The sequence below is a fragment of the Canis lupus genome, chromosome 9 (assembly GCF_003254725.2).
Source record: "Canis lupus dingo isolate Sandy chromosome 9, ASM325472v2, whole genome shotgun sequence".
Classification (NCBI taxonomy): Eukaryota; Metazoa; Chordata; class Mammalia; order Carnivora; family Canidae; genus Canis; species Canis lupus.
This window is the reverse complement of record NC_064251.1, coordinates 50,827,834-50,849,851: the sequence shown is the minus strand read 5'-3', so window position 1 is coordinate 50,849,851 and position 22,018 is coordinate 50,827,834. Positions and strand designations below refer to the sequence as shown.

The window sequence follows — 22,018 nt, the reverse complement described above, 5'->3', positions numbered from 1 at the left end:
GAACCACCTTATCCTCAGACCCTTTCCACACCTGCAAAGATCCTGCTTCCAAACTAGGTCCTGTTCCCAAGTTTTGGGGACAGGGACGTGACTGCTCCTTTCAGGGGATCCAATCCAGCCATGCACCAAGTGTTAGGGTGATCTGATTTAGTAGACAGCCCTGGGCTGGGCCCCCAGGCTTCAGGGCTGGTGGAGTGGCCTGCACTGGCCCACAAGGTCCCAACAGCTAGAAGCCATCGGCTGCACGCAGGCCAAAAGTTCTGGCTCTTAGAGTATGGGGATGGCCTGGGGGCACAGGCTCGCTAACTGGGGGCAGAGTGATGCTCAGGGAGCAAGGGGCGGCCGGCCAGCCAGGCAGTCAGGCACCACAGCCGCCCCCAACGTGCAGGAACTGTTGGCCCAAAGCTACTTGCTTCTGTTTTGTGAGCAGTGGGTTCCCGGCCAGGGTCACAGGGCTCGTGGCTTGGGTGCACCTTCATTTATGTTCCCCAGGTACCCCTCAAGCATTTGCCTTTACACAAGCCCAAGAACGAGACCCCTATAGGTGTTCCTCAGACACCGGCCGTCCCTCCCTCCAGACGTGGGGTGAACAAAGAAATCCTACCCGGAACAGCAACGGCCAGACCCCACCTGAGTGCCCTGTATAGCTAGCTCTGTGGGGCCCCCGCCTCCTCTGCAGCCTGGCATGGGACCCTCTCGGGCACCCCTCCACTCTGATCACAGCAGCTCCTTCCCCCACGGCCTGCCTGCACCCTGAGAATCCAGAGCCGTCTCCAAGCTCCCAGAACCCCCCTGCCCATTGTCCCAAATGACCTGCTGGAGGGACAGCCTGCGTTGCTCTGCCTGTAGGTTGGACCCCTCCTGTGAGCTGTGATGTCATGCAGAGGTTTAAGAATTACTGCAAAAGCCACAGGATCAGCCCGGCCAACACCATCAGCCTGACCGGAACAGGTGGGCCCCTCACTCCAGCCCTGGGGCCAGAAGGGCACAGCTCACACCTCCACTCAACCACCAGCATCCCTCCTCACAGATCGCACCTGTGTGACCGAGAATAGGTAGGCCGCTAGGCCCAGGTGAGTGACCTCTGACCCTGCAGGGGGGCCCTTCGAGGCCAGGGTGGTAAGGAGCACACGGTGCTCCACAGGTGCCGAGCACCCCATCATGCCAGCCACGGGGGCAGCGGTGGCTGACAGGGCAGAGAGATTCGAGCTGCTGGTTCTGCTGCGTGTGACCCAAGGTGGGGGTGTCCACAGGGTCCCCTGAACACAGATGGGTGTCCACCTGGAGGAGGGGTGTGGCAGAGCAGATGGGGGGTCTGGTCCTGCCCACCGACACACCTCCCCAGTCCCAAGCCCAGGGGCAGGGCCCAGGGCAGTGCAGGATCTACCCCATGTGTCCCCACCCCTGAGCCCCTGCCCCTCTCCACTCACAGGAGTATCCAGGACACTCTGCCCCGACAATGGACCAAAGTTCAGTGGACCCAGGAGGCAGCTCAACTGCTCCCATCCCCCCAGAAGCCCCCGTCCCTGGAGGCCTCTCCTGGTGATTGCCCCCCCAGACTGAGTGTGCTCTGCGGGGGTGCTCTGGGTGACCACATGGGGCCAGGGCGTCAGAGAGATGGGGCTGAGCCAGCCCACTGTGGACATGGGTCCACACTGTGGGGGGAGCTGCCAGGTATTCCCCAGGGTGTTGTCCCAAGTGACGACCACACACCACACAGGCAGGCAGCGAGGCCAGGCCCCAGGGCCACCTGGTCCCCAAAGTCCAGGGCTCGCCAGCCAGTGGGTCCAGAAGCAGGTCTCACAGGCGCAGAGGCAGCAGCAGAGCCAGGCTAGGCTGGCTTTTGCTTCTGAGCTGGACCTGACCTAGGAGCCCCTTCTGGCCACACACACTTGTATCCCTGCTGAGTGGTGGTGGCTGAGGCCATGAGGGCAGGGACAGTCATGGGGCTGGCAGGCCCGGCAGATGCCTGTCTGTGGCCCCTTCTGAGGCACACCTAAGCCCCCAGGCTCCCCTCCACCGGTGCCCAGCTGCATGGAGGCTCCCCATCCCAGTGCACAAGACTGTCATCCCTCAGGACCACCACTGAGCGACCCACCAAGCCCACCCGTCCCAGACCAGGGGGCTCCCACCAGCGGCCAAAGGTCCCTCAAGGGCATCTCTCAGGGCAGGCCATACCGTGTAGCAGGCATCAGCCATGAATGCAGGGAAGGTGGCTGCGCTGTCCCCATCAGAAGGGGGGAACCTCCCACCCCTACAGTCAGGATCCTAGGACCCAGGCCCTAGGACCCACCCCCCAGGCCACCCCCAGCACCCAGGGGCTTGCTCCTACCTCTCAGGTGCTCACCCCAGCTCCTCTGTCAGATGCCCCCCCTCCCCACCTGTACCTCCCAAGAGCCCTCCCAGCTCATTTCTTCAAACAACACCCACAGTGGAGCTGCCCCCCCACCCCCACCCCCGCTCAGGGCGGTTGTTGGTCTCAGTGGCCCCAGGTTCTCAGGTCACCTGCAGTTCAGCAGCCCCTCCCTGGCTTCCTCCTCTCCAGGGGCAACATGAGTTCCTTCTCCTGGCTCCCCAGACCCCCCAGCACTCCCACATCCCACCTCTGTCCCACCAGCCCTCATCCTGGGGCAGCACCAACCCCTGGCCCACCCTATGACACTGGGTCACAGTCTGGGGTGCCCAGTCTCCTCGCTCCTCCTCGTGCCAACCAAGCTGCTTTCACCCTGGAGCCCTCAGCCCTGCCACCTGCTACCCTCCAGGGGGCATCCTGCCCCCACAACTCAAATGCCCCACAGGCGCCAGGGGAAGTGGGGGCAGTAAAGGGGAAGGAATCTGTCCTACTACCCTCTCAGCAAGGGAGCATGGGACCTCAAAACCACTGCCCTGGCCATGAGCAGGCCTGGGGGCCCCTTCTGCCATGAGCACCCCACTGTGCCAGGTGATGGGCTGGGGGCAGCTGGGTCTGCTTTGTGTCCTTGCTGTCAGTCACTGAGACTGGCGTTGGAGCCACACTAAGGTTTCTGGCTCCCTCAGGTCTGTACTGCGGGGGCACACCGAGGCCTGGTCAGTCCAGCGACGGTCACGGAACTTCCTCTCACTTGCCAGCCACCTAGGACAGAGCTGGAGGACACGGCTGTCCCGCCAAGAGGTCAGACCTAGAGACAGAGGAAGGGCCTTGGGACAACACCTCCTCCCCAGCAGCAGAGTGCCCAGCCTGGATCCCTGTGTCCCAGGACAGGGATCACATGGTCAGAGGACTAAAGAAGTCACTGAGCAGCACTGAACACCTCAACCCAGACCTCAACTCCCGGTGACCCACGGTGGCCATGAGGTCCAAGGAGCAAGAGGAGCAGTGGGGAGGCAGGAGCGGAGAGGAAGCCGGCAGGTGGGGATGCGGGGCACCAGGAGGGCAACGAACAGTCAGCTCCCAGCCCAACAACCAGCTGTCAGCAAGGCCCAGCCAGGGGCACAGTCCCTCCAAGATGTCCCAGGCCGAGGGGCACATGGGCCTGATAGTGTGCCCTGAGGGTGTCGGGTCCTGCAGGCCGCGTCCGCATCCCTTCTGTGTCCTGTTTCTAGGCAAATAGGCCCTCCTGGTAGGGGCTGTGGGGACAGACGTGGGTCACCTCTGGAGATGGAGAGAATTGTGCTATAGCTCCCCATCCACCGCCAAACTCCCAGAACAAGCCGGAAGTCATCATGGCTTTCTAAACCCACCCTGGAGCATGTGGGGTCACGATCACCACCACCAAGAGCTGAATTCGGGTTCACAGGAGCTGCTGAGGACAAGGGGGAGCCGGCTGTTCCCTGACTCCGTGGCTCCTTCCAGCGCGAGCCAAGCCCCCAGCAGGACCTGCAGCAGCCCCTCTCCTACAGCCACCCATCCTGTGCGTCACTGCACCCACCCTCCCACGGCCTGCAGGGTGGGGGTGAATGCCGGCTCCAGGCATCACCCCTCCCACCGGGCTGGGATCACCCTTGACACTGCCTACAGGTGCCCCCCATCCCCTGCCTCTGCCGGCTCAAGGTGAGGCAGGCCAGTCGCCTGAGACAGGGCCTCATCCCTCCCTTTCCAAGGCAGGGCCTGGGGCTTCAGCTGGGACTCCTGATCTCCCCTCCCTGGGTGCGGACCTGAGGTCAGCGTGGGCTTTGGGGGCCAAAAGCAAGACTGTTCTAGGTCAGCCTAGCCAAAATCAGCTGCCGTTTCCACAGAGCCATGCACCTACTCCCAGGTGGGGCTCACAGTCCCACCGTGGGTCTCCCTCCTGGCTCAGTGAGCCTGAACCTCACAGCGGCAGTACCCAGGCATTTGCTTCAGCCCTGACACAGCTGTGCCCAGGGTGCTGGGCTGACAGTAGGGTGCCCGAGCATCCCACCCCACCAAAAGGAGGCACGGCCTACGCTTGAGAAGCACACACACACACACACGTGCACACGCCAGTGCTGATGCCCGCAATGCACGCACACGAGGACCACGAGGGTCCTCAGGACTATGGTCCGGGGGTGATCGCTGCCCCCATGGGCACCTGGCCACCCCCAGGCTCCCTCCCCCTAGCCCCCGCCAGGCTCCATGAAGGGCTCACTCTGCCAGTGCTTCCAGCCCACGCCAGCTGTTCCTCACCTTTGTTTGCAATGACTCATAGAATGAATCGAACTTTCCGGCTGCAGGAATGGAAATGCATTCAGGTGTGGGACAGGCAGCCTGGGCAGGAGACTCAGGACTCACAGTCAGGAGAACCTACTCTCCTGGAGGGCAGAGAGCCCTCTGGACCCTGAGGCACTCGCTGGCCTGGAGGGTCGCTAGAGGCCTGGAGCCCAGCATCTCTGGGAGGGAACGAGCAGGAGCAGAGTAGTGAGGCCCTGGCCAGCCTGGGGCTGAGCTGAGAGATGGTAGGATGCAGGGCAGGGTCAGCCCCGCTCGACCTCAGGGGCTTGGCATGCTCCTCCCAGTAACCCAGGCCTTCCCCAGATCCCAGTAGTCAGGAGCAGCTAGGACTGGGCTGTGCCCTCCAGGAGAAGACTCCAGATGTGGATGCCAGGTGACCTCTGCCACAGGCCCCCCCCACACTCGCCCCGAGTGACAAGTGCAGAGGACCCCATCTCAAAGGCAGAGAGGCCTGCCCTTCCCCGGCTGCAGCAGGACACCAGGACCATCCAGGGCAGCCTCCTGGGCCTCGCTCCAGGGCAGCTCCACAGCTCCACAGCTCAGACCAGCCTCAGCCACTGGAGAGGTGGGGTCCCCTGCCGGACTCTCTGAGGAGCAGGCCAGGAACCCAAAACTCTCGGCCCCAGAGCCCTCCCCAGACTGAGGAGCTATTTACGGACACCCAAGGCCAAAAACATCACAGAGACAAAACCCCAGGCAAGTGCCCGCACTCTGAGCGGAAGCTGCGCCATCTGCCCAGTGAATTGCACTGATTACACAGAAGCTCCGGAAGTTCTGCTTTCTGCAGGAGCACCGGCCTGCCTTTAATCTCAGCCTCCACCACCGTTACCCCGCCAGCCATGCGGGAGCAGGGCACAGCTGCCACCCGAACCCAAAATAAGCCACCAGGGTGTGTGACACACGTGTGCAACACAGGCCCAGTCCCCCGCCCCCCCGGCCTAGAAGGGAAAGAAGTCAGGGAAGATGCTGTCCACCTCCTCCCGCAGGGCCAGGCTGGGGCAGCCCACGTCCGAGCCCCACGGCTCCAGGGGGCCGCCCAGGAGCTCCTGGGAGCCGGGCTCGGGGTCTGTCAGGAAGCTGGGCTCTGCCCTGTCCAGCAGACTGCTCCTGGCTGTGCTCCGAGAAGGGACACTGGCGCCTCTGCCCTCCAGAGACCCTGGAAGCAGATGCAACATGTCAGCCTGGGTACCTGGGCCAGGCATGGCGGGGTCAAGGTACAAGAGGCCCACCTCTGCCTGTCTGTCCTGTCCTGTCCGACTTGGCTCCTGAGGGCCATGACAGGCAGGCGAGCCCACACCTGTGGCCCTGCTGGAGACCCAGGAGGGCCCATCCGACCACAACAGAAAACCACTGCCCACAATGCTAAATCTCAGACATTCCATTCATCACGGATCCGGTGTCCTCAAAGGGATGTTTAAAGAAACAACACAGACCCCCCCCACCACTCCCCACTGCCCTGGAACAGCAGGAGACACATAAGCAGCTCCACGCACTAGGCTCACACGTGGCTCCTCGTGCACACAGGTCACCTTGCACCCCCACCCTGATGACAACCACCAGCAAAAAAAATCAGCTCAGACGCAGACACCAGATCTCAGTGTCCCACAGCAAAGAAAAACGCTCACGTCTCCCCGCTCACCCAGCCACCAGTCAGGACTGGCGTTCAGCAAGAAGGACATCCCGTCTTCCACATCACATCCCGCTGCAGGCCTGGATGGGAGCAGAGAACTTCACCCTTGGTGATCCCAGGCGACCCCACTCCTCAAACCACAGGAGGAAGGTACGGGCCCTCGAGGGTGGCTTCAGGTGCAGGATGAACAAACAGGGTGCCCCCCACCAGACCCTGAGCCCTCCCGCCAAGGACAGACTGGCCCACCACGCTGCCTCTGTTGGTTTCCCTCCAACCTCTGCCACGCTCCCTTCCCACGGCCCAGCTGGTGCGTGCTCACAAAACACAAACTCGTTTACTACCAGCCGAAACACAGACCGCCTAGAACACGACAACGTTTTCAGAAACGCGTCAGAAAACCACACGGCAGCGTCTGGCTCGAACCGGTCTGGGCTGGCAGCTGCGGCCCAGGCACAGATGGTGAGGGAGGGGTGCAGACTTCCCGGGGGGTGGGGGTGCGGGGCTGCTGCACACGCCCACCAGGGCACCCACCTGGGGTCCAGCGTCATGATGGAATTGGCCCCCTCTGCCGGGGGCTCCCCAGCCTGGCACAGGCAGCTCTGAGCCTCTTCGCTCACCAGGGGGGAGGATGGCTGCCAGGAGTGGGCAGGCCAGGGTGGGGGCGGCCTCAGGACCTTGGAGGGACTTGGGCCTGGGGGCTGGGAAAGCAGGCTGCAGGGCTCTACGACAGAAGTGAGATGCAGGGGAGCCTTCCCCACGTGGGGAGCAGCCCTCCTCTGGAGACCCCCACACCCATGTGGTGCCCGGAGCAGGGATGAGAGAGCTCGGGGCAGCACACAGACAGATGACCCGGACACGAACGCCCAGGGCCAGTCAGGCTTCTTGAAGCAGATACCCACCTGGCCTCAGTCAGCCCCTGGAGCTCTGATCCGGGACCCTACCCATCTGCCCTCGTCCCTACCCCGGCCTCCGCCCTCAGACCTAACTCCCTGCCCCATGACCTCTGCACTCTCCTGCCCTGCCCGTGGCTGCCAAAGGTCCCTGGAGGCCCCAGCTCCGCCGCCAGCCCTGGGGACAGCAAGCCCCCGCTGCTCCTCCGTGGGCACATTCAGGCAATCAGCAGGCACATCCTTGGTTCCTGTGGTGCTCAGACACTGCGGCACAGCAGTCACATGCATGAGGCCTGAATGCCAGCACCGCCAGTCGTGCCCACAGAGTGACAAATAGCTAGGATCCGGGGTCCGGCACAAGGGAGGCACAACCATCAGAGGTGCCCCGCGGGCTTGGCTGGCACAGTACCAGAGAACAAAAGCCCTCCCTGTGCAGAGTCTGTGACTCACTCAATTACAGGACAAAGGAGCAGGAGGATGCCTGAGAAGGGCAGGCCAGGCGGGGGCTGCTCAGGACAGTGAGCACAACAGGGACGAGGAGGACGGGACGTGCTTCCTGCAGGACCCAGGGACCCCGAGAGGTCCAAGGTGAAGGAGACCCGAGGAGTCGTCCTGGGGGAGCAGCAGCTTGGACCCTGCTCCCCAGCAGAGAATGGGACAAGGATGCCCCAAGAACAACCCACCACCTGCAGCAGAGAAGCCAGGGCAGCTCAGCCTGCACCCCTGCCCCCCATAGCTCCCATTAACCTGTTTTCACCACAGCTGAGGGCAGCGCAGGGTCCCTGAGCTACACCCCAACACACAGGTTTGTCACGATGAGAACGCCAACAGTACGGGTTCCACCCCCATTGGGGAACACACTCCGCCACTCCCAGGGTCAGACCCAAGGCCGTCCTGCAGCGCCTGTCTGTCTCCCCTCTGGCAAGGACACCAACCTCACAGGCACCGGTACCCACTCTTGCTTACCAGGGAGGGCTGGTGGCCCATCCAGCACCTCGGCCACCCCCAATGGGGCTTCACCCACTCCTGCAGTGGCACAGTTTGGAGGAGCCTGTGGCCTAGGTGACACAAAGACAGATGGGGAGCCCTGAAGGGTCTGTGTCTGCAGTCCTCAAGAGTGCCCAGCTACACAAGGAACACTAACATGGTCAGGCCACACGCTTCCAAGCCACAGTCTGGTGCCACTGCTGCAGCTGGACCCAACATAGCCAGTTGTGTGACGTCCTTCTGCCACTTGTGCCACGGCTCCTTGGAAGAAGCAAAAACCTAAAAACGAATACAAGTGTAATGGGTAACAGATCATTATACTTAATCATCCGACACCTGAGAAGAGTAGGGTGGGCTGTGGTCTGTCACCCGCTGCCCTACTAGGGTGGCAGGGGCTCAGCTCAAGTGCAGATCCTGGGCTAGAAAAGCAGAGCACGGACGACAGGGCTGTAAGGGACTGACATGGAGACCAGACTTGTTTCCCGGGGCTCCTGCCTCACTTGGGGAGGCCACCTGCTGACAGGGGGAACCACCACAAATGGAGGATTGCCAGCCAAGATCACAGTTCCCCTGGCAGCACCACACGCAGAGGGGAGACCAGGACCTCAGGACTGCAGGGAAGTCAGGGCTGCCCCTCAGGGGGTGAGCTGCCCCCCAGCAGAGCAGGGACCGGCAGCACAAACACCACTCACGGTGTGCTGCTCCTGGCCCGGCAGCAGGGTGCCCACGAGCCGCAGGAACTGCACGGACATCTCCAGGACCGAGGCCATGTCCTCCCGCCGGCCATCAAACCGGGGCAGCAGAGCCCGCAGGCGCTCACAGCTCACGGAGATGCGCTTCCTGCTTGCAAACAGCCGTGTCTGTCAGTCCACATGGCCTGGACCAGGGGGGAGGACCCCAGACGCCAGAACACCCCTCAGAGCCGCCCCCAGGGCCTCCTCAAGTAGAACAAACCTGCTAGTTAGCTCTCCAAACAATATGAGCCCTTCAGGGTCACCCGCCACAGGTTACCCTTACGTTTGTGCAGCAGTGGCCAGCCCTGCCCTGGATGCCCCCACCCCACCCCACCCCACTAGAGACCCCAAAGGCACAACCTTCAGCTGGTCAGGAGGGCTACAGAGGTGGGCGTTCTGGCTCAGCCCAGGAGGAACTAATTGTCCCCTGGCCACAGGGCAACCTCGCCCCCTGCCCCAGCTGCCTACAGCCCCTGGTCCCAGCCTCCATCTGATAGCCTCGCGCCCCCCTCCCCCGCCCCCCAGCAGCTCCCCTGCAAGCCAGAGATGCCCTCGGGCCTCCAGGGCCACCCACCTGCGCTCCCTCTCGCTGAGCACATTCCGCGGGAGGCCAGGGCCTGGCCGCTCGGGGGCCGCCTTGACCCGGCCGGAGCCCTGGCCTCGCTCCTCGCTGCAGCCCTGGGCGCTGGGCGGGGAAGGCCCGCTGCCAGCAGAGACAGAGCAACGCGCTCTGTCAACTCGGGAAACAAGCCGGGCCCCCCGGGGTCCCCATGGACATGACGTCTCTGAGGGGCCCCGGGGCGGGGTGCTGGACCTGGTCCTGCTGGGCCCGCCCTCCCCCAAAGGCCCTGCTGCAGGCGCCCTACCCCAAAGGGTCATGCCGGCTGAGGCCCTGCAGGTCACTGTTAGGACTGGGGACCCACACACACCCCAGGCAGAGGCCTTCCACCTGACCCGGCACCCCAGGCCCTCACCTGCACCCCACAACGCCAGCCTCAGAGCTCCGGAACGCCATGAGCGCAGCTGCAGAGACGCAAGCACACGCCCAGGACCCCCACGTGCCGCCCCACGTGCCGCCCCACACTCGTGCGCACGCGTCTCTGCCGCTGGCTCCGCCCCGCACATGTGCCCCGCCCCGCCCAGCACGTGCCCCGCCCCGCCCCCACCGGCCCCGGGGCCCCAGGTGTCTCCCTGGATAAGTTGCTATGAAGCAGCCACGACCGCCTGGGTCCTCCTCCCTCCTCTTCCCGGGGGTCCCCTTCTTGGGGGTCGCCGCTCCTCTAGGTGTGGCCTCCCTAGGCGCCGCCCCCTAGGGAGGGGGCACGAAAGTAAAGGTCCTAAAGGTTAACTTTGGGAAGGGAACGAGCGGGAGAGGAGAGTGGCGGTTTTCTGGAACCCTCAAGCAGCACACATAGGAGCCCAGGCTCCTGCCTGCGCGGGCACGTGGGCCAGGTGTCAGGCCACAGGTAGGGCTCCCTTGGCGGAGCAGTTAGGTGTTCCCTGAGCTGTGGGAAAGGATTAGATGGGAGTTTCTGGAACATTGTTTGGCCAGGAACCCAGCGCGGGGGTCCCAGGGGAGAGCGGGAAGGCGGGCCGAGACCTTCCCTGACCCAGGTCTGTGGAGGACACCCACCTGCCCCTGGGGCCAGCATCTGCAGCGCACCTGCACCTGGCCCCGGAAGCATGTCCTCTCCCCCGCGCTCCACCCAGGAGCCAGGGGCATGCCCACAGCTCCCCCTGCGCCTCTGCACACCGGCTTCCCTGCCCGCGCCGTGCCCCCGCCTGCCCTGGGCCCCCGATTCTCGCCACCCTCTCAGCTCGCTCCCCAGGGTCGCGCGGGTCTCGGGCCGTTATAGGTGCCCGTGCCCTCCTGGGGCTGACCTCCAGGGACGGGTGGGCGGCGTCTGCTCGGAGGACTGAGGCCCCCCCCCAGCAGGGGCGAGGGGTCCTGCGCCAGCGCCACCGGGGACCCGCCCCGTCCTCCGCCCGGCCCTACGCCGCCGCCGTTCGCCGCGCGGCAGGCAGGGGGCGCGCCCTGCCCGGCGCCCGAGCCCCGACCCTGGAACAGCCGTTTTTTTTCCTGTTTGGGGAGAGAAAAGTGCAGTGTTTCGGGGGAAAGCAGCAAAGCGCAGAAGCTTCTCCCTCGGTTCCAGATTCGAGCCGCCCCCGCCGCGCATGCCGCTCCCCGACGGGGCGCGCAGCCCGGGAGACTCTTCCAGGGGGTCGCGGCCTGGGGCGCGCGGCAGGGGCCACACCAACCGGACCTTCGAGTTCGACGACGGCCGATGCGGCCCCAGGTACAGCCGGTGCGCCCCTCCCCAGGCGGAGGGACCCCAGGACCCTCGCACCCCAGAACCCCCTTCACCCTGGGGCCCCCGCAGCCCAGGTCCACCTCCACGCCCGCCGCCACCTACCGCGGGGACATAGGACCCGGCGCCTGGAGGGAGAGGCGGGGAGTGGGGAGGTGAGGAGAGGGGGTAGGGAGGGCGGGGCTGGCGTCTGTACCACGCGGCGCGCAAAGGTGCCTCAGCATCTCCCAGGCGCCAGGAGGTGCTGCCCTGGGGGGGCTGGGGCTGCGCGGGCCTCCACCGAACAAACCGGGGGTGGGGGAGTGGCACGATACTCCACACAGAAGCAGGTGTTCAAGGGCCGCACTTCCCAGGACCGACCCAGATGGGCTGTGGGAGGCAGGTGTACAATTACGCAAAGGACAGGAGTCCTGGCTTTTTAATCAGGAGTATTGTCTTATCCTTTTTTGGGAGGGGGGAGGGGTGGTCCCCGTTTGCCCAGGGGGTGAGAAGAGGACCAGCTGATATGGCTTCTAGGTGGCTTGGGAGCCAGCCGCGGTTGGCCACTTTTCACCCAGGCTACCTGTCCCAGGATGCCGTTTTCCTGTCCAGCCAAGTGACTGGCCCAGAGGGCACATCGCTTTGGCAAGGCCTGGGGAAGGCAGAGTCCTAGCTGACTTGATGGGTAGCTGTCCCAACCAAAGGAAGGTCATGCTGGGTGGTAGGTCAGCCTGAATGGGGAGGTTCCGGAAAAGGTCATGCTGGGTGGCAGGCTAGGTTGGATGGGAAGCCCCTGGGGGAAGGTCATGCCGGATGGTAGGTTGGGCTGGATGGGGAGGGCCCAGAGAAGGTGAGGCTGGGTGAAGATCCACCTCCGGGAAAAGGGAGGCTGGGTGAGGGCCCCCTAGGGAAGGTCAGGCTGGGTAAGGACCATCCCTGCGCCGCCCAAGGAAAGGTGGGGTTGGGCTGGAGTGGGAGCTGCTGCGACAAGGCTGCTGGGTTAGGGAGACAGGCTGTAGCTGGGAGAAGGAAGAGCTTTCTGGGGGGAATGAGGGCCTGGGTTGGGGAGCTTCTGTGGGGCAGCTTCCTGTACCAGGCTTCACAGCAGGGGCCCCTCTGGAGTCCAGGGGCCTGGCTTTGCTCCATCTCTGGACCTTGGGTGGGATTCTGTTTTGAAAGGTGCTGCATGGTATCAGTAACAGTGCTGTGGTTCTAGGCAGAGGTGGGGGTGGTGGGATAGCCCTGCCTGCTGCTGGCGGCCAGCCCCCAGGCTGTAAGATGAAGCACGGAGGGTCCTGGGGAGGGCTTCTGGCTCTCTGGGCTACAGGAATCTCTATCTTGGTGTCTGGACCTTAGGTCTATCCCTGGGATGTGGGATCCCAGGCCCCAGCCACCCTGTAAGATCACTGGATATAGTCCTTATTTTCTTCTTTCCCCAGGAGTAGATGTCACTGCCCAGCAGGTGACAGCTGTTATGGAAGGTGCAGGGGCCTGGGGAGGCCCTGTCCTGCCCCAGAGCTAACCAGTGCTAGCCTTCTGGTCCAAGCCCTCTGGCCTTTCCCAAAACTGCCCATTCCCCGCAGCCCTGCCCCTCCCCACAGAGGGCTGGTGTGGCACCCTATGCACCCTGATGGCAGAGGGTGCAAAGATCCGGGGCTGGCATCCTGCCAGGGTATGTGCCTGGCTGGAGGTCTTGGCCAGCCCTCCAGTCCCATATTAGGGAGCAGTGCCTGCAAGGCAGCAGGAAGTGGCCCAGGCCCTGTGGGAAAGGTTCTCAGGGCTTGAGGTACAGCATAGCTCTGGCCAGCAAGAGGGCGGTTTCCTGTCCTGGGGAACTGGAGGGAGCTCCAGGGTCTGCCTTTGGCCGGGAGAGTTTGCAGCAGCAGCTCAGGAAGACAGAGGTGAGTGAGAGGGGGACAGAGGCGAGGAGTACCCCCTTGGAGCTGTGTTTCTGTCTGGGGGCTGGTCCGTGGGTGTGACCTGTGTCTGCCCGTCCAGCTACGCCACAGCTTCCGGGCATGCAGGTCTGTTTACCAGCTAGCTTGTCCACACGTCTACATCTGAGTAACACGTGGAGTCGCCCAGGAAGATCGTGGGGTGGCTGAGGTTGGGCTTTGTCATTGTGACTTCCTTTTCCCACGAAAGGCTAGTGACTGGGCGTGAGTTCTTTCCCCGAGCTTTCTCGCTAGGCTTCCAGGGGAGGCAGGGGTTTGCAGGCCGCTCCCTGAGGGCTGCCTGCCTTCAGAGTGCCAGTGCTTCTGTTCTCTCTGATGAGCCCCAGGTTTTGAGCCCTGGGACAATCTGCCTGAGAGTGTCTGGAGCCCTGCGGATGCAGGGGGCTGCTGGGCGGGTAGTGGCCAGACCTGAGTGTGTATGTGGCTCTGTGCTCACATGTCCCAGGAGGAGAGCTGGACGGGACAGGGTCAAGGCTCCTGATGTGTGTGTGTGTGTGTGGGGGGGGGACTATGTGTGGATGAGGCCACCCACATGCTCACCTAAAATCTTGATCCGCTGTGGACAGGACGTGAGGCTCATACTAGGTGCAGGTGGGTTTAGAACGTTTCAGGGGGGTGGAGGCAGGGCCGGGCTGGCTCCCTAGACTGGAGTCCCTGGAGAGGCCTTCTGCAGAAGTTGGCTCTGTCATCTGGAGCTGCCACAGGGGGACGTGTTCAAGAATCCTTCGTGTACTCACTCTGGCCCGTTCTGCGTGGGGCAGTGGGGTCTGGAGGCCTGTGGACGTGCCAGCCGCCCTAGATGCCAGCTCTTGCTGGCCCGTGGCATTGCCCAACATGTTGACAGTGACTGGGCCAGAGGCTCCTTGCTGAGGACCTCAGCTGGTACTGGTTCCCTGAGGGGAAGGGCAGCCACCGTGTCTTCGCTGATAGAGGGCGGAGGGGAGAGAGAGAGAGAGAGAGAGAGAGAGAGAGATCCAGAAGCCCCAAGGGACCCAGTTCCAGGCTGCTGGGAAGCCGCAGGTGTCATGGCCAGGAAGGACCCTACCAACGTGTGAGGCGGCTGAGACACAGCGCTAGCATCCTAGCATGTCACTTTTGTCCACTTTGTCCCTGCCAAGTAGCCGAGCCGCTGGAGCTGTCACATCAGGACAGAGCATGATCTCCTGTTTCTCCCTAGGGCTCAGGACAAGAGGTGGGGTAGGAGAGCAGATCAGGTTCAGCATCCACATGGAGCGTGTGTAATTACCACCCTGGGTGGTGCCAGGAGGTTGGCCACAGTCGGGGGAACAGAGGTACCTGTGGTTTCAGGTCCAGTGGCTGAGGACCTAGAGGACCTGGTGGCCTGAAGAGGTCTTCCTTGACCCTGTGGGTCAAGCAAGGCTCAGGGAAGCTGAACACCACCCAGCCAGGTAACTGCCCCTTTGGAGACCCTGGCTGCGGTCTGGGGCATTGTGCTGGTGTTGACAGTGACATCTTTGGGCTCACAGTGGCCTAGGGTCCTGGAGAGGTGGACAGCCCAGCGTGGAGTCCTTGGGGGAGCCCTCAGGGCATTGGTGAGATGTGACCCTGGAGATACTGGCCAGTGTCAGAGGACAGGGAGGCTGGCCACAAAGTTGGGCTCTCTTGGATGCTGAGAGCATGTGGCTCTAAGAGCCAAGGGGCTGCCAGGAATAAGGTGTCACGCGTGGGCAGAGTAACAGCCCCACCTGGGCTTCCGTTCCAGATAGGGCCCCGGGGTACCCCTGCTGGCCATGCCAGTTCTCAGAGGCACTCAGTGTGGCCAGCACGGGGACTTGTGGTGGTCCTGAGGGCTGGTCAGGGGCAAGACAGGGGCAGATGGGCAGCCCTTCCCCAGGTGGAGCCCCTCACTGGGCGCCTCCAAGCAGCCACCGTGCATCCAGCTGGAGGGGCAGGTGCTCGGGCATCTTGGCCAGAGAATGGGATGCAGCTCATGGGCAGGATCAGCTATGGGTTGTAGGCCTAGTAATCTGGACATGGACCTATCGCCTGACCCTGAGTGCCCCAGACACGCTGTGTCCTTCTTGTGGGGGTTGGGGGGAGTTGTGCAATGGGGAGGGTCTCCTTAAAAGGCAGGCCCAAGTGCAGATGGGCAGGCAGGCAGGAACTGCAAATCCCCGTGGTTTCTGCATCCTCACAGGTGGATCTGGGCTCAGGGAAGGCCAGTGGTGGGGATAGGTCCCTGGGCCGGAGGCCCTGTGTCCACACCACTCCCGGGTCCTGCCTGCCCGCCCTCTGGGTTTGCTTGGTGCACAGAGAAAGCTGCCATGAAGTGTCCATTCCCAGCTGCCTTCTGAGCTTTCACTTTGGAGCTTGACGTTTCTGGGAGATGGTGGGGAGCTGCCATCCATAGCATTGACTCAGAGCCCCTTGCCCTGAGAAGAGGGTGGACGTTCCCCAGAGATGCCTGCCCGCCTGCTGCTGAGTAGCTTGAATGGCTCGGACTTTTTAATTACTGTGCAAAGGAAGCACTTAGCTTTTCTGTTGTGGTCAGCAGTGCGATTCAGCTTTCCGCTTCCCCGGGCACCAAGCCCAGCTCTCCATGGCCCCCCACCCCGACCATGCTGCTGTGTCTTCACGACTCTCCTGGCTGTGGAGTGGGGCTGCTTGAGGATGTTCTCACACCCATACCCATGTTCACGGGCATACTCATGCACGCACATGCATCCACGGGTGCACAGATTCCCCATTCCCTGTGCCTCTGACAAATGTGGCTCTGCAGGCTGCTTGGGAATTCTGAATTGCGTGTGAATCACAGAGGAGCATGTCATAGGAGAGGGACCAGTTCCCTTACAGGAGATGCCCCTCCATCCCTGCAGGCCCTGGGACAGTTTGAGCACTGTAAGCAGTGCAGACCCCTGCAAGGAGCCCTGGGGGAAGAAGGAATGTTCTCTGGGACACCACACGCCTGGCGTGAGGAGCAGCTTCTCCCCAGAGGCCTGCTGGGAAGTGAGCCCAGGACTGGGGGTGGAGACTGGGGCTCCAGCCTGGGGAAGCTGGGGGTAGAGGTGGTCCTGACCTCCAGTGATGGGTCTCACGTGACCTGGGCTCCCGTGAAGCACTGTGGGCAAGACATGGCCTCTCATCCCTGCTGCCACTCCTAACCCGAGGTCGCTGTGCAGTGGGGACAGTCCATGCATGGCAGGCAAGGGTGCCCAGACAGAACTTCCTCTTGTGGAGGTTCTTTTGGAGAGGAGTATGTGCTGCCTTTAACATAGGGGCCCCTGAAGGGACGCTTCTGTGTTGATAGATCTGTGTCCATGTGCGTCACACAGATGCACGTGTTCTCAGCACAGTGGTGTCCTGAGTTAGCGTGCGTTCAGACTGTTCACAGCCACGTCCTGAGGCGGCGGTGGAAATTTGGGGAGGGGCAGCCCCACTGTTGCATCATAGCCCACGCAGATCCAGTGGCACTTCCCGTATCCACGCGGCAGACATGGGCCCGAGAGCTGGGTGCACACCCTCTCTCCCTGCTGTGGGCATTCTCTGACCGCACGTGGCCACCAGCACATGACAGCACCCGACTGTCTCCCCAGCAACCAGTGAGGTGGAAAGCTTTCCCACATATACTTGGCCGATTTTTGTGTGTTCTTTGACCTGCCACTTGCCCTTCCTCAGAGTTGATCTGTGCTTGTGTGTCTTTCCCCCGTGACCTGCAGGTGTTCCCGCGGGTGGCCTGGTGGTGATGGCTGTGCCAGCAGTTGTCCCTGGGGATCACAGTTCTGTCCTCTGTTCTGTTCCTTGACGTGCTCTGGTCTTCACGTATTAGATGCTTTCTCAACACCAGACAGCTCTCCCTGCACCCTGTTCCAGTCCTCTCCTCCGTGTGGGGCCGCAGGGTGGGGTCTCAGGTTGGCTGCAGCGTGGCCTGAGTACCCAGTTTCCAGCACCAGCCCCCCAGGCCAGGCCCATGTCTCCATGTCCCATCAGTGTGGTTGGGGGACCACCATGGCCACCTCCACTCTCCACTACGTGTCCTTTTTCTCACCAGACCCTAGGCCTCCCACAGCTGTGGCTCTTAGTCCCGACAGCTGCAAGGCCCATCTTGGCTCTTGTTGCACGTTTATTTTTTGGTCTGAATTTCAGAAACAATGAGTCACATCTTGAGAAATTGACCTTGTGCATCAATGGGAGCTGATCACCCCTGTGGAAAATGAGCACCTCGTCCTGCTAGTGACAGCTTCCGGCTTCGGGTGTCCCCTTCGTCCTGTCTGGTGTCCCCAACGGTCTGTCGGCTCTGGAGCCTTGGGTTTACATGGCCGCTGAGAGCAGGGTCTTCCCAAGACACTTGCCACCTTGTTGCACCTGCTCCTGGCTTGTGGGATGTGCTCAGGTGGGGCCCAGTTATTAGAGGCTCTTATTTGTTATAATAGTTTTTCAGTGGATTCTCTTGGGCTTTCTAGATAAGCAGCTGTGCCGGCCACACACCATTAGAGCCATGTTTCTTCTCTTCGGTGTTCATTGCTCTTGCTGTTTTCTTTGTCTGGCGAGCTGGCCAGGACTCCCACCGGGGCAGGCAGACTGGCGTCTCAGGTTGAGACGGAGCAGCTCAGCCTGTTCACCACAAGCACAATGTTGGCCTAGGTTTCTGGAATATTCTTTTTGCTATTAGTTAATTTGGGAATGTTTCTTTCTACGTCTGACTGACTTATCAGTGGGTTTTGAATCTTGAAGGTTTTTTTCTGGATCTGCCAATATGATCCACGTGGACATCTTCCTTGAATTTCTGAGTGTAGTGAAGCATGTCATGCTTTTTTAAGATACACATTCTACTTAATTCTGGCCAAGTATAGATCCCATTTGCTGAGAGTTTGCTCTGGCAAACTTGTCTCAGGGGAGACTGCCCAGCATCAGCACTGGTTCTGTGCGTGTGCGATCGCAGTGATGGGCTTGGGCCAGCCTTGGCAAATCAACGGAGTAGCTTCCATCTCTTTATGGGCTCTGGAGTGATTTGACTGAGAGGGTAGAGCTTGAGCATAAAACCACTAGGGCCTGGTGCCTTTGGTGGGAGGAGCAGGTCTTGGGCTATTTACCTTCCCATAGTCCTGCCAATTGACTCCTCGAGCACCAAGTAGGCAGATGTGAGAGGAAGAGAAGCAGAAACCCCTGGCTCTTGGTGGTTCCCCTCACCTCTCAAAGGCAGCCAGCGCATCTGGTGGTAAAGAGGATAGCTCCCCACCCCAGTGGGCCACTTCCTAACTGCGGGCACTCTATGAGGCTCCTTAGGCTCATCTCAGACCATAGGAATGTGTGAGTCCTGGCTCTACGCAGATTGCTCTTGGGATCCCGTGCCCTAGCTTGCAGTGGTGGTGCCTGGCATGTGGCTGGCACTTGCTGGCAAGGCCCAGGGTACCACATGTGCACCAAAGTGCTGAGGAGGACTTCCCTCGCATGTTCCGGGCCGTGCACCTCCCTTCTCATTGCCAGCCTCTCTGGCTGGGTCCCCCAGGTCAGCGTTACCGATCCAAGCTCCCCAAAGGGGCCTCCAGCTGACCTGGAGAGGGCAAGCAGGGCGTTGGGCATCCCAAGGAGCCTGATGCTCGGCACTTGGCTGGATGCTGCCGACCAGCCCTGGATTAGATGCTGAAGCGGACTAAGCCATCTTGTGCTGGGGGTTACACTAAATCTCTCATACTCACCTCCTTTTTGCCTCTTTATAACCAGCTTGGGAGGATGGATGGCCTCCTCACTACAGATGAGGGGCCTGAGGCTCAGAGAGGGGTGATGACTCCCATGGGGCCACCCAGTGTGACCTGATGGGATGGGACTGAACCACCCTCAAGTCCTCAGGACCCCTGGCTGCTGCCTGGGCCTCCTGTGTGTGTGCCCTGAGAGTCCCCAGGAGGAGTGGGGACCCCCTTCCCTGCCCGAGGACCAGGGCGCTGCTGTGCCCTGGCGCCAAGAGGTGGCAGGTCCCAGGGATGGGGTTCCATGTCTTGTCCTGAGGGCACATGAGAGCTGGGGAGGCTGCCAGAGCACTCAGCTCTCATAGAAAGCAGCACATCTTTGCATCTTTGGTGTGGTCGTGACAGGAGACATAGAGATAATGGGCACAGGCTTTCCAGACTTCCTCTTCACCTCCCTTAGGTCAGGCAGGGAGAAGAGAGAGGGAAGGGGGGCTGTGGACTGTGTCTGGGCCAATAGGCCAATAGAATAGAGAGGGAAGGGGGGCTGTGGACTGTGTCTGGGCTCAGACTGTGTCTGAGCGGACTCGCTCAGCCTTGGCAGGGACGGGACAGCTTGTTGCTCCCACAGGTCTGGAAGCCCTTAGGGAGGGACACACACCTTGGGGCTTAGGGGGAGGTCTCAACCAGACCCTGATGGCTTGGGGAGTACTGCTCGGCCATGCCCCTCCTACTGCAGGCACCTTCCCAGGAGCCCCCCTGGACCCTGGCCCTCAGCTAGCACCCGGCCCTGGCTGTCAGCCCTGCTGGGGGAACGAGGCAGGATGCCAGGTGGCCTGGGGGGGGGGGGTCTGTTCACTACACTACGCTGGCCTGAGTGTCCAGTGTCACAGTGGCACCGTCAGGGAGGAGGGGCCCCACACCCTCATCACCCGCCCCGGGCCTTCCCCACCGCCGGTGTATTTCCTGTTCCCCACGTTCCCCTGAAGCAGAGGATCTACCCTCTGAGCTTGTCCACGGACCCCGCAGGCCTGGGCCTTGAGGCTGGGGGAGAGAGAAAACCCACAGCTGCTCAAAACAGGGAAGGAACCGGGCAGCGGTGCCCAGGGAGCCAGCCGACGGTGGGGGTCCTGCCATCGAGAGAGGCTTTCTGCAAGAGAGGGGCAGGACAGAAATGACAGCCCCCAGGCTCCAGCCACGTGGTCCCCTGCCTGCCCGCACCTCCCCACAGCCTGGCCAGCTTGTGACTAAGGAAAAACATGCAGGCACACTGATGTAATTAGGAAAATGTTATTTTTCAGACACTGCCAGATCCTCAGGGTTGACCTTATAACCTGGGAAAATAGCACGCGGGCGTGTTGGACCTGCGCCTGCCACTTGCAGCTCTGGCCTGGGGCAGTCCTTGAGCAGCTCTGAGGGCTATAGGATGGGGGTGCCACAACCCCCCTGCTGTGTGTCCAGGGGACAGGGAGCACGGGACAGGCCCTTGCTGGGGGCTCAGGGAATGTGCTTGCCCCTCGGGATATGAGGAGGAGAGGAGGTTTCTAGGCACCCGCTGGCCTGCCTACTGCTTGTGTGGACCTTGTGCTCCAGGTGAGTGAGAACCCCCCTCCACCAGCCACTCCTAGTCTCTGGGCACAGCCTGCCCTCAATTTCCCAGCTCAGGGAGGGGAGTATGATCACCCTGCCCAGAGCCCAACTCCTGTGTCCTCCTGTTGAGGCAGAGAACACCGTCCCCCAGCTCCTCCTGCTTTCCCTACAGCAACTTAGGAGGGGCCTAGGAGGCCCAGCCCAGGGCCCACCCATAGCTGGTGTGGGGTCTTGGCTCTTAGAGGAGCCTGGTGAGGGTGAGCCTAGCAGGTGGAGGCGGTGAGGGGAGAATTCTGGCTTTGTCACAAGCATCCCATCGTGGGCTATCTGGGAAGAAACACCCGGGGGTGACCCGGGGCTGGACTCACCTGGAAGGTCAACTGATGCCAGAAGACCAGGAGTCCAGGGTGCTGGTTGAGGTCAGGAGCTGGGTCTTTGTTTGTACATCTATGCCATGAGGATGCGTTAAGAGATGTGCAACTGCTCTGCTGGGTCAGGTGCCACCGTGCTGTTGTGGGGACTCAAGGGGTGGCTAGTGATCCTCTCACCTGGAGAGCAGAGAGGGCTGATGTGCAGAGGGCTTTGGGGGCTGCTGCCCTAGAAGGCCAGGAGCCTGAGGTGGCTCTGCTGGCACCTACCCCCTTGTGTTATGGGTTACTAGCTAGAACTCACTTTGAGAGATGGGCCCAGGAAAGGGGCAGGAGCCCTGGAAGACACATGCATGTGCTTCAGAAAGCTGCAGGCCACCAGGGACCCCCTCGGTTTGCCTAGTCTGGCCCCCAACCCACCACAGCCAGGTCTCTTCAACTCAGGTGATGGGGCAGGGGTCTCTGTGGTCTCAGAATCCAGGTGACACCAGCAGGGGCTGCTGGGCCAAGGCCCAGAGAGGTCCTGTCCTTCCCCAGGGACACCCTCTCCCAAGTTCTGATTCAAGCCAAGCCACTCATCACCAGGGATGCCAAGGACAAAGACCTTTAAGTCTCCTGGTCAGTCATCCCAACGCCCCCCCCCCCCCCCCCCGCCAGTAGCCTGAGGGTCTGGGAGGAGGTCTTCTGGTCAAAAACAGGTGTTCTTGCTCTGGAGGAGAGCTGAGCAGACAGCCTCAGTAGCAAGGACTGTGGAGGGGGCTGCTGGGAGGGCTTCATGACGCTGAATTGGTCTTGAGGAACCTCCTCCTGTGCCCTGGAGGTGATTTAGAATGACCCCAGGCCGGTGTGCATCCCCATGGCCACAGGCCTGGCAGGCAGGGTGGGGCTGCAGAGGGCAGGGCAGGGGCTGTGGGAGGTAGGGCCTGGGCTGGGAGGGGGTCTGGGGGGGTGCAGGCCCAGGAATGCATGCTGACCAGGCAGGGTGGAACTTGTGGAAGGAGGGGCAGAAGGCAGGGATGAGGGGGGTGCAGGGGCATGGAGGGGGGAAACCGGTACCTGGTTGACCTAGCAGGGGGTCTACAGGAGGTGGGGCCTGCATGGGGCTGGGGGTGGGGGAGGTAGAAGGGGGTACTTAGGAGTGTGGGCCAGGCAACTCTGGGCTGACGGGGGTGGGAGGAGAGGGGGCAGGGGTCTGGGGAAGGTGAGGGATATTGGGGGGGACAGGGGAGTGCAGGCTGGGGCCTCTCTCAGCTGTCCTGTGTAGG

General features: G+C 62.0%; 2 protein-coding genes across 13 annotated transcripts in view; one reads left to right on the top strand and one right to left on the bottom strand.

Moving 5' to 3' along the window:
• Positions 1 to 5,427: 5,427 nt before the first annotated feature.
• SOHLH1 (spermatogenesis and oogenesis specific basic helix-loop-helix 1) lies at positions 5,428 to 10,000 on the bottom strand. 4 transcript variants are annotated; one of them, XM_025475732.3, is made up of 8 exons: positions 9,885 to 10,000; positions 9,485 to 9,613; positions 8,869 to 9,016; positions 8,334 to 8,455; positions 8,156 to 8,247; positions 6,831 to 7,020; positions 6,309 to 6,397; positions 5,429 to 5,825 (listed from the first exon to the last, which is right to left on the bottom strand). In XM_025475732.3, the coding sequence occupies exons 1-8, from the start codon at positions 9,923 to 9,925 to the stop codon at positions 5,608 to 5,610; spliced, it is 1,029 nt and encodes a 342-aa protein (XP_025331517.1). In that variant the 5' UTR covers positions 9,926 to 10,000; the 3' UTR covers positions 5,429 to 5,607. The 4 variants fall into 4 exon arrangements, with proteins under 4 accessions (XP_025331515.1, XP_025331517.1, XP_025331518.1 ...); XM_025475730.3 differs by having other exon boundaries at positions 5,428 to 5,825; positions 9,485 to 9,963; XM_025475733.3 differs by lacking the exon at positions 9,485 to 9,613 and having other exon boundaries at positions 5,430 to 5,825; positions 9,885 to 9,997.
• A 1,063-nt stretch (positions 10,001 to 11,063) lies between these two features.
• The window catches only part of KCNT1 (potassium sodium-activated channel subfamily T member 1), a 60,549-nt gene continuing 49,594 nt past the window's right edge, over positions 11,064 to 22,018 (top strand). For 6 of the 9 annotated variants that reach the window (XM_049114361.1, XM_025475758.3, XM_035720569.2 and 3 more), the window contains exon 1: positions 11,071 to 11,207. In XM_049114361.1, coding sequence (XP_048970318.1) covers positions 11,086 to 11,207 — 122 coding nt within the window. In that variant the 5' untranslated portion in view covers positions 11,071 to 11,085. Of the gene's footprint in view, positions 11,208 to 22,018 lie in introns of all 9 variants that reach the window. The other 3 variants (XR_004818601.2, XM_035720572.2, XM_035720571.2) reach the window with 3 other exon arrangements.

Excerpts from the sequence above, each read along its gene's own strand:
- SOHLH1 (XM_025475730.3), bottom strand. The coding sequence starts at position 9,789 with ATGACCCTTTGGGGTAGGGCGCCTGCAGCAGGGCCTTTGGGGGAGGGC. Across the intron at positions 9,017-9,484 it reads CTCAGCGAGAGGGAGCGCAG|GAAGCGCATCTCCGTGAGCT; the intron begins GTGGGTGGCCCT and ends GTTTGCAAGCAG. Across the intron at positions 7,021-8,155 it reads TGGGCCACCAGCCCTCCCTG|AGCCCTGCAGCCTGCTTTCC; the intron begins GTAAGCAAGAGT and ends CTTCTGTCGTAG.